Below are 11,603 nucleotides of genomic sequence, written 5' to 3' on the forward strand. Positions count from 1 at the left end.
TTTTTGGCCTTTGTAATGCCCTGGCAGTTTTCCAGGAATTTATTAACAAAGTCCTCTGAGATTTGTTGCAGTTATGTGTGGTGGTTTATCTCGACTATATCCTCATATTTTCCAAGTCCCTGGAGAGCCACCACATGGATGTCTGTTGTGTGCTTCAGAAACTAAGAGAGAACAATCTCTATTGTAAATTGGAGAAGTGTGAATTCCATCTTGAACAGGTTAAATTCCTGGGTTATGTCATTTCCACTGCTGTTTTTTTGATGGACCCAGAGAAACTTTTAGCAGTCCTACAATGCCCCACTCTTCTTGTCTGAGGCTAAACGCCTCTCTCCCAGAAGATGCACAATGGGCTCTTTTCTTGTCTAGTTTCAATTACATTGTCTCATTCTTACCTGGTACTAAGAATGTAAGGGATGACGCTTTGTCATGACAATTTTCCTCCACTTCCAAGATGGAGTTTGTTCTGGTTCCTGTGATTCCTCCTGATCGTATTGGTTTACATCCTCTGCAGCGTTTTCTTGGCTTTGCCAACTATTATCAGTTAATTTGTAACTTCTCGTCTCTGGTCAAGCCCTTGACTGAAATGACCAGAAATGATGGTAACCCACAGAGTTGGTCTCCGGAGTCCATTAAGGCCTTTGAGAGTCTCAAGGCTTCCTTTGTTTCTGCCCCTGTGCTGACACATCCTGATCCTACGTTACCTGTTTTCCTTGAGGTTGATGCTTCTGAGACTGGAGTTGGCGCCCTTCTATCTCAACGCACTACCTCTGAGAGCGCTATGCATCCTTGTGGCTACTGTTCCAATAAATTGTCACCTGCGGAGTGCAATTACAAGATTGGTGACAGAGAGCTGTTAGTGACCATTTCAGCCTGAAAGAATGGAGACATCTCCTCGAAGGTACCACTCTTCTTGTCTGAGGCTAAACGCCTCTCTCCCAGAAGATGCGTAATGGGCTCTTTTCTTGTCTAGTTTCAATTACAGTCTCATTTTTACCTGGTACTAAGAATGTAAGGGCTGACGCTTTGTCATAATAATTTTCCTCCACTTCCAAGATGGAGTTTGTTCTGGTTCCTGTGATTCCTCCTGATCATATTTTGGCTATGGTTTGCACCAGTCTCACTTCTCCTTTGGGTGACAAAATTCTTGCTGCTCAGGTCCATGCTCCTTCTGAGAAACTTTCTGACCGCTGCTTTGTCCCAGAGAGTCTCTGTACTGCCGTGCTCCAGACTTACCATTCTCCCAAGGCTGCTGGACACCTTGGAAAGAATCAACTCTTTTGGGCCATTTCACAACAATTCTGGTGGCCTAGTCTACGTGCTGATGTAACCGCCTTCGTAGCTGCCTGTTCTGTGTGTGCTCAGAGTAAGATTCCATGACACCTTCCAGTGGGCCTCCTACAACCCATACCCAATGGAGAGAGGCCCTGGACCCACCTGTCTATGGATTTCATTGTGGAGTTACCCAACTCCCAGGGCAACACAGTTATCCTTATGGTGGTTGACTGGTTCTAGAAAATGTCTCATTGTATTCCGCTTAAGAAGTTGCCCACTTCTAAGGAACTGGCTTCCATTTTTGCACAGGAAGATCTTTAGCTTACATGGGCTACCCAAGGTGATTGTCTCAGACAGGGGTAGTCAGTTTGTGTCCCGGTGTTGGCAAACCTTTTGTGTACAGTTGGGAATTCAGCTTGCTTTCTCCTCTGCGTATCACCTGCAGTCTAATGGGGCCGCAGAAAGAGCCAATCAGTCCTTGGAGCAATTCCTACGTTGCTATATTTCTGACCATCATAACTGGTCAGACCTCTTACATGGGCGGAGTTTGCTCACAATAGTGCCTTAAATTCTGCTTCCTGATTGTCCCCGTTTATGGCGAACTATAGTTTCCAACCTTCCAGGTTGCCTGACTCATTTGTTCCGCAGAGTATTCCTGCATTAGAGGAGCATCTCCGTGGTCTTCGTTCCACTTGGGCACAAGTCCAGGAGGCTTTGCAACATGCTAATGATAGGTACAGACTCCAATTTTTCTGACCCTGTTTAACAGGGGCATGTAATTACAATTCTTGATATAATATTTCACTGCAGGGCCCGTTCCTGTGCCCAACAAGAGTAACTGTGAGGGCTTACAGTGTTCTGGTACCACCAACACCTAAGGCCCAATTTTTTGCAGAGTATATAGGGCCTTATAGTATATATATTGCTGTGCAGAGTATATAGTGCCTGGGGGACCTCCACGCCACTTTTTTAAAAATTTGGGCGTGGGGTCCCCTTAATATCTTTACCAGACCTGAAGGGCCTGGTATGGATTTTGAGGGGGACATCCACGCCATTTTTGTTTGGTATTTTTGGTATTTTTATTTATATTGCCGGGATCCGAGAATACATTACAGCCGCGAGCAGTTGTAAATTAAATTTTATTTTTCTGTGGCACTGTTATAAACATGGGAAATATGCACTACTTTACAGGCATACTAAGGAACCCCCCAGGCATGATATTTAAAGGAATATTTCATTTTTATTGATTCACTTTAAGCATTAATGTGGGGCAGGACCGGGGCCCCAAACACTTTTTATGGCAATAACTTGCAAATAAGCCTTTAAAGGTAGCCCTTTTGATTTTTCACGTTCGTGTTCCATAGACTTTAACAGTGTTCGCGTGTTCGAACCAATTTTTTTCCTGTTTGCATGTTCTGCTGCGAACCGAACCGGGGGGTGTTCGGCTCGTCCCTAGTGCTAAATAATACTGATAAAGATTGGACTGCATCGGTGAAGTCTGGCTTGCAATGTTAGTTGTATAATGCTGCTATACATCAGGCATGAAGACTTAAGGCCCATACACACGATACGAAAATCGAATGGAAAAATTTGTACGACGAGCTGTCTGCCGATTTTCGGATCATTAGTACGGTGCTTTCGACAGCCGATTTCACTTTTTCGTCAGACAAAAGCTGGATGTGCAGACTATAAAATTTTTGTTGGATGTGAACTCAGTGTCCAATTTTCGTTTCATTAGTATGGTTTTCGTAGGAAAAAAATAGTAAGAGCAAGACTATGCATGCTCAGAAATAAAAGAATACATACAGAACTATTCAACACATTACGTCACTTCTGACGTTGTATTCTGTCCTATGAAAATTTTCGTATTGTGAGTAACCTCTTCACTTTTGACATGAGACTAGCATGCCATAAAAAACGGATGTTTGGTCATCCAAAAATCTAAGCCTGTGTACGTGGCTTTAGGCCTGGGTTCATATATGTGAAGCCGCAGTTCCCAGCATGGGGTTCAGTGCATCCCTGTTCAGGTGCAAATCAGGTCCAAAATTTTGCCTGAATTTGCACCTGAATCAGGCACAAAGACGCACAAGACTCTTTTGTAATGCGGGCCACGGCCACCCCGGACATGTGTGAACCGGCTCCATTGCGAGTCAGGAACACTTGCATGTCATGCAAATTGGATGCGAGGAAAACTGCATCCAATTCGCACATATGTGAACCCAGCCTTAGGCTCTGTTCACACTTGTGCGACTTGTCATGTGACTTTGAACATGACAGCCCATTTTTTTCAATGGCACTCATTCAGAGTGGTGCGACCTAAAGTTGCAGCAATTTTGAAAAGGTGCCTGCGCTACTTTGGTGCAACTTGGATGATACTTAGGTCCATTATGTGTAAAGTCGAATCAAAGGCGCACTCAATGTTGTTCTTAAGTCGCACGATTTCCAGTACTAATGTAAATAGACTCTAAAGACTCTAAAAGCAGAACTAAACCCTCCTATTCTTTACAGTCAAGGAAGCTGTCATCTTAGCCTCCGTTTGATCTGCAGTTGTCATGGTGCTACACATGTGATCAGCTATGACACCAACTATTTGATGGCTTGCCACTTCAGTTGAAAGCTGACATACTGTAAGCATACTAGTAACTGTAACAGTTATCATTCAAGGCATGCCTTGCTTAGAGTTTCTTATAATTTTGCCCAGTATTCCACTCTTGTCCCCAGATTTATAAAGTATTGGTAAAGTTCCTGTGTATAAGACTATATGCTATAAAATGCTATATGTTATGATTTATTGAATCATTTCAACCAGCTGATAATTTACCTAAATTATCAATTATCACAGGACTTTTTGGAAAGTTACAGCTGTATCACTTCTTATCAATTACTGGGTTTCTTAGCTTTTTTTTGGGAAAAAAGTGGTGTTTACACCAAAGAATGAACGTAAGGATTTGAATCATAATAAGGATTATAGTTGGTGATAACCATGCCCAAATTACTACTGGCTTTGCTGCATCTTTCAACTGCAACATCCTGTTGAATTGAAAAGGTATGCAGTATGTGATGATGAGGATCATCGCATTTTCACAGTGATCTTCGTTTCTTCCTGCAAACCACAATTTAATTACATTAAACTCCTTCAACTTATTATCCAATTTTAATGGCAATGTTTGGAAGTGAGCACCAATTTTGGTTTTTATTTCCCTAAAAATTTGGTTAAACTTGGTAGATTTCAGCAAAATGTTGTCCCCCAATACTTTTTTCTACTGCTAAAACATGGAAAATTAAATAACATTTTTTTTTTACTGCCAACCTGAAATTTGACAGAAAGTGCTACATAAATTAGTAAAAAAAAGTACCTGTAGTAAAAATAATATTGATAGCAACTGTTATTAGAAGAAATAATTATAATTTTAATATTATTACTACCAACTGCTATTAGAAACAAACAAAATCAACATTTAAACAGGATTTAAACATACCCATAACAAGTAATCTGACAGGCCTTACAATTAAAAACCTTAATTGATAAATGTTAATCTGTGCTTAAATATCCAAAACAGACGGCTGCACTCAGCAATACTAAAAACACCAAAAATCTCCCAAAACAAATAGAATAGAAATGTTTTGCACTGTCTCATAAACAATTTCAATACTATAATATTATATATTGTTATGAAAGACCTGGGGAACCTTGCAATGGTGGCGAAAAACTAGTTCTGCAGTGCATGTAGTATAGCACACTGTGGAAAATGATGGTCATGGTCAGGTTGAGCCTAACAGTTTAAGAGGCTTAAAGAGGGATAAATAAACAAGACCTGAGCCTAGTCACCGGTATACCCTGCACACATATGCCACAGTCCTTGTACTCCTAAATGCTTTGTCAGTCTCACAGATACATATAAACCTCAGGACAAAGAATCATTAACAAAAAAAAAAATTAAATTACTTATGCTTTTCTGCATCCAAAAGATATCACTTTGTCTGACTGAGCCTATCCTAAAGAAGAACAGTTGAGACAATGAACACTTTGGTCAGTACTATGTAACATACAACATGTAAAGAGTGCAGAGGTCAGGCGTAAGTGACATACGACGCAGTGGGTAGAACGCAGAAGCCAGGATGATAGTGGGGGGATAGAGAGAGAGGGGGGTGAGGGAGGGAAAAGGTGAGAGAAGGGTTGTGAGAAAGGAGAGAGAGTGAAGAGGGAGAGAGAAAGGAGGGGGATGAACTAAGTGAGAAAATAGGAAGAGAGAGTAAAAGGAGAGGGGGGGTGAGGAAGAGAGAGAGGGGTGAAGGAAAGAGAGAGATAGGGTAAGGGAGAGAGTGGTAAGGCAGAGAGGGCATGGGGGGGAGAATGCAGAGGGGAGTTAGAGAGAGAGAAGGGAGGAGTGAAAGAGAGAGAGAACGGATGTGGGGAGGAGGGGAGAGAGAGGGAAGAGAAATAGAGGGGGGGAGGGAGCGGTAGAGGGTGGAGAGGGAGAAGGGAGGTGGGGGGAAAGAGAGGAAAGGAATGGGCTGGGGAAGGGAGGGGGGAATAGAGAGGGGAGAGTGCTCAGTGTTCAAAAGATGTAATCACCAGATAAGCCTATCCCAGGCCAGTCCCCCTAAGGCTCAGGCCTTAGATTAAATCCTTCCACCCAGTTCTCACTGAACCGCTTTCACAGGTACAGCACTATCCCATTGCATGTTGGGGGTTTTAGTGTGGGGCTGGATGGACACAGGTGATAAGACGGAAGGCAGAGGAGATCATGCAGCATATGTCCTCTTCATGCAGAGAGACTGGGGCCTGGAGACATTTGGTCACTAGGAGAGGAAAAAATTCTGCACTGACAACCTCCGTATTGTTATAGACTTTTACAGACAGAAGAAATCAGGGGCGTAACTACCACCATAGCGACCCATGCGGGCGCTATGGGGTCCGCAGCCGAGTGGGGCCCAGTGAGGATGAGAGCACCGCCGGCACAGTCTCCCAGCCAGGGGAAGAGAGAGGAAAGGAAGAGGCAAGCTGTCCGTTTCAGCAGAGTGCTGAATTGCCCGATGTAAGAGCTTTCATTAGAACTTCCAGTGTTCCCGGGGCTCACGTCACATAGCTCCAGCTTTTGGCCCGGTGCCTTTGATAGACAGAACGCCGATCCAATGCGGAACATGTGACGTCATCAAAGGCGTCGGGCCAAGAGGTGGGGCTATGTGACGATGAGCCCCGGGAAGACAGGAACTTCAAATGAAAGCTATTACAGCTTTCCCGGCAATCCCGCTCTCTGCTGATCCGGGTGGCTTGCCTCTTCCTCTGCATAGGTGGGGCTGTATGGGGCACAGGTAGACCAGGCTGTATTGGGCACAGGTCACGCTGTATGGGGCACAGGTCACGCTGTATTGAGCACAGGTCACGCTGTATTGGGCACAGGTCACGCTGTATGTGGCACAGGTCACGCTGTATTGGGCACAGGTCACGCTGTATGTGGCACAGGTCACTCTGCATTGAAACTAGGGCAGCTGTGGGGGGGGGGCTGTTTGCAGGGGGACCCCATACAACATTTTGCTATGGAGCCCTGCTATTTCTAGTTACGCCCCTGGAAGAAATCAGTGTGTTTTATTTTTTGTTTCTGTTTATTGAAATACAAATGATTGGCAACCCTGAGCACTAGGCAATTGATCCAGCACCTGAGACCTCTTTAGGACCTACATTCATCTGGCGACACAGAGGATCCCCTACCACTGTGACACCACTTCAGGGAAATTTAACACACAGGGAATTTGGTCATTTTATGGAAATAATTACACTTATCCCAGTAATGGTATTGCTTACCCTAGGTAACCCATTGGCCAAAGGAAAGAAATGTAAATGTAATTAAATGCATTTGAGACTATATGTGTTTCTTCCAACATTCTAATGAGTTATAACTGGACATACAAATTCATGTAAACTCACACAGAAGTTTACCAGACAAATAAAATACTTTCATGTGTGCTATATGAATATTTTAACATTCAAAGTGACAGTGATGTCATTGTGTTCAGCAGCTTAATAAGTGACATCTATACACAAATCAATCAGCACAGCAGTTCCTTTCTGTAGTAATTGTTCTATATTCTGATTCTAAATGTTACAATGCTGGTGCACACCACTAGTTTTACTGTCATTACTTTTTATCATGTAACAGCTGATAGTGCACTTTACTGATGTAAAGTTATTTTAAAAAATTTGATTCTCTCTCGCTTCCGTAGTTTTGAAATATAACTGGTTTATTAGCCCATTCTTTGTTTTCCTAAGGAAAATGGCTGATTAGCAATCTGTCTTGGCTCCTCCTCTGAGGACTTAGCTATTGTTATACGTACTGGCCTAACTGATCAGTCTACCAAGATCTGTCAAGCATTCATGAATAAACTTCTCTGATGTCTTCAAGCCGAGTCATTTCAGGTATCTATGGAGAGTACAACCATTTCTAAGCAGACATGGCACAGCCTAGGGCAGACTTTCTCAACCATTTTACCACAGAAGAACCATTACCATTATTTTCAGGCCTCAGGAAATCCCTGCAAAATACTAATTTATTTGGGTTCAGTGGAAAAATCCCCTTATATTGGTATTCAGTGGGAAGAATGGCCTCCTTTCAGTAATGGTCAGAATGCCACTCTTACAGATGGCTAAAAAAATGGTGCTATGATGCTACTCTGCCAAGTAGGACCTGGAACTATGCAGGCACTATGAGAGGTAAAAAAAAAAAGGTATGGGAGGTAAAAAAGTCACAGCTCAAGGAACCCCTAGCAACTCCTGAAGGAACCCAAGGATTCCATGGAACCCTAGTTAGGAATAGCTGGTCTAGTGGCTCTGCTTTCACATAGCACAGGAAAACAGAATGGAAACATTGTATGCAGTTTATTTTTTTTTCCAAATTTTTTATTTAAAGAATGGACACAAGACAAACGAAATACAGCATCTCGAGATCATACATGAACAAATTATCATACAATGGGATGGGCGAAGTCCTGTGTCACGATCTATCTAATAAAAAGACAGAAATACAACAGTAAATGGAGTACAGTGATCCTGACAATAGGACTGTTTCTAGCCAAGACCCCTGTTGAAACTAAAGGGCAACCTATTCCAGGTTGCACTAGAACTGTCGAGCGGTTCCGTGACCACGCAGGTCACGGGGCACCAGTAAATACCCTCTACAACCACCGTGGTCTAAATAAGAACAGAAAACAGAAAGTAGAGAGAAGGAATGAGAGAAAGAAAGGCGGGGAGAAGGGGAACAGAGGGGAAAGGGGGAAGAAGAGCCTGGGGAAGAGGGGATTGGGACAACCTCAGCACACCGAGGCAGTACGCGCGCCCCCCCCCCCCCGCGAATCAAGGAACAAGGTGGTAACGTCAGGCGGTATCCATAGACTCATATACCTATCTGTATAATAGGTGTAACTATGTTAATCAGTCGTGTCCCTCCCCAGGAGTGTCTGACCTTCATCTGAAAAGAAGAAGACATTCCAAATGAACCATTTCTTGGTGAAACGTTCATTTTGGTGACGGGCCGAGAGGATTAGATCCTCCATTTTTTTGATTTCTTCAACTTTCCTAATCCATAAACTAATGGGGGGGGCTTGTGTGGATTTCCAGTACAGGGGGATGCAGGCCTTCGCTGCATCAAGCAGATGAGGTATTAATGATCGTTTGTATGCTTTCCGAGATTTGTCAGATGCGTGCAACAGAAAAAGGGCTGGGTCTATTGTATGCAGTTTAACCTAGTGACCTTTATCAAAATAATCTGATTTCCTTTGCAATAAAATTATAAAATATAAATTCTGATTAGAGGCTATAGGATTAGGTTGCTATAGGTTATTAGCATTTACACTTTTTTTTATTTGGCTTACCAAATAAGTTCAATACAGTTATTTTACTATAGACTACAGTTAAAGTAAAACTAGATCTGAAAAAAATGAAGATTATCCAGGACAAATCTTTTAATTCTGAATGTGTTCATAATACAATTGTCACAATTTTATAGCACTGAAAAACATCAAAAGTTTGTTATTAAACTGCAAACGTGCAAAGAAACTTGTACATTTCTGAAAATATTGCCTACGCAATATTTCATCTGGGAAGAATGGGATTTAGTTATACCACTGAAGCCCAAGGTTATAAATATATACATTTTGGCTTAGCCTTTAAACGTTATGCATATATAGTCATACAACCAATTTAATGTTCCATATGTAGTGTATGTTCCATATGTATGTGTTATATGTTGCAGGGTATTCCTGGTTGTGCTTCTGATTGTGTTGGTCCGTTGTTTGGTGGACTGTTGCCTCCAGTGTCAGACAAAGAGAAGAAGACTCTCCAGAAAAATGGTTACTGTTGTCACATTAAGTGGCTTGGATTCCTTACAGGGTAATAATGAACAACAATTGTGCATTGAGCTAAATATATAATCAAGTGGTGGAAATCTTTACACAATAGCCTTGCCGATAAAGAAAAATGATTAAATATTGGTAACTACAGCAGTGAGTATATTCATGCATTAACTAGAACATTTATTGAGAACACAGTTGAAGTTCATGAAATTTACACTTGATGTACAGTAGGTGGTGCACACATTCTTTTTACATATATCATCTGTGTAAAAAAAAATAAAAGCAGCTTTTTTTTCTTCTAGGAAAAGAAATTTCAAAACATTCTAATTATCAGACATGGACTTCACATGAAACTTCAGATACCACATTTTGTGCTGTAAATCTTGGGGGGCTAGAGTCTGGAGCCCCTCCTTCCTATGAAGAACTGTTTTCGACAAATAAAACCCAGCTTGAATTATGACCACAATTAATTTATTAGCTTTCTGAAGCAAAGGAGAAGTCCACTTAGCAGGGATTAATAAAGCTGGATGAGGAGAGTGTTATCTGTCAGTCCATGTCTTTACCTGCCTTAGGGTCGCAGATTTTTTTAATCACTTTCTATGGAACTGGGTACAGTAAAGGCAAAGGTTGGCCCAGGAAGTTGAGCGTAGACAGTCCTAATACCAGGTACTTAATTTTGAGGATCAAATGAATTGAGGAACAGAGCTAAATGCTCGCTGTCTGCCTCACTTTACTCCACCAGACCTTACCTTTTGGGCATCTCCTTTAAATCATCTAAATAATGATTGTTCAGTGAAGGATCATAACGAGAACTTAGATTTTAGCTAGACAAGAAATTTTGGTTTCTGTGGTTACTGAATATTGCACATAGCTTTTGCCTTTATGAAAACAATTCTGCTTGCACTTTAGACTAGAAAAACGTTTAGAAATTATTTCAATACTTGTAATTACATCATCTCAGCATTCAAGCCAAATGGAAAAAAGGTATACTCCTTCATGCATAATATACAGAAATGTTTGTGAGAATTTTATTTGCACATTAAGTAATCAATAAATTTTAGTAGTTATCTGTAAAAAGACACAAATAAACTTGAACAGTTAGCTATTAGCCAAACTGTAAATGTGAATAAAAGTTTTGATCGTTCTTACTTAGTGTATTGTGATCTTAAACACAGAAAATCTGTTTTGCTGCACTGCACCATTTTGTTCCTTTCTGTTTATCAATCTAAACACACACACACACAAAAAAATCTTGCTCTTTATATGAGATTGTCAAAACTAAGCATGGTAATAAATGTCATTGGTTAATTCTTGCATACTAATGAGCATAGCTTGACTATTAATATTGATTATTTTAAAAGATATGACACTGGTGTGCAATCTACACCATTATCACTTAGGTGTAAGTAATGAAGCAATTAGAAATTCGTTAACTATAATTTGTGAAGGAGAAAGTACCCAAAGAAAACAAAGTCATGTCTCTCCATAGCAATGAATTTCTCAAATTATTAAAATACAAAGTAGTAGTACACAAGTTGGTAGTGTTTATGCTATATGGTAAGGTATGGCAGCTAAAAACTAATTTTACTGATGCTTTGAAAGAAAAAAAAATCTTAAAGTTTATGTCAGGGCAAATCAAAAACATATTCAGTAAGTTACCCAAGCTTTGTTTCCAAATTGTAGAAATATACCAGTTGATGCTGTCAAAGATCCAGTGTGCTCCTAACGTCCTGACCTTTGATCTCTGCTCTCTCCCAATCACTGTCCAGTCCTGCCCAGTTTACTTCTCCCCTAAATGTTATGGAGATGAGAAAAGGGGAAATTGTCCTGTAGCCCCAAACGCTTCCTGTCCTAGGTTAATAATGCTGTGCCTCCATAAATATAATACAATAAGTAAGTGTTGTTACCCTAGGACAGGCAGTGTGCTAATGGTATGATCTTCAAAGGAAGGCAGAAAAAAGGAAATAAAGTGATATTAAATC

General features: G+C 41.1%; 1 protein-coding gene across 1 annotated transcript in view; it reads left to right on the forward strand.

The window, feature by feature from the left end:
* Positions 1-10,133, forward strand: part of TMEM207 (transmembrane protein 207) — a 30,860-nt gene extending 20,727 nt beyond the window's left edge. Inside the window, exons 4-5 of the mRNA XM_073629102.1 lie at positions 9,522-9,658; positions 9,924-10,133. Coding sequence (XP_073485203.1) covers positions 9,522-9,658; positions 9,924-10,081 — 295 coding nt within the window. The 3' untranslated portion in view covers positions 10,082-10,133. The remainder of the gene's footprint in view (positions 1-9,521; positions 9,659-9,923) is intronic.
* Positions 10,134-11,603: the final 1,470 nt, after the last annotated feature.

The sequence above is a fragment of the Aquarana catesbeiana genome, linkage group LG04 (genome assembly GCF_042186555.1).
Source record: "Aquarana catesbeiana isolate 2022-GZ linkage group LG04, ASM4218655v1, whole genome shotgun sequence".
Classification (NCBI taxonomy): domain Eukaryota; kingdom Metazoa; phylum Chordata; class Amphibia; order Anura; family Ranidae; genus Aquarana; species Aquarana catesbeiana.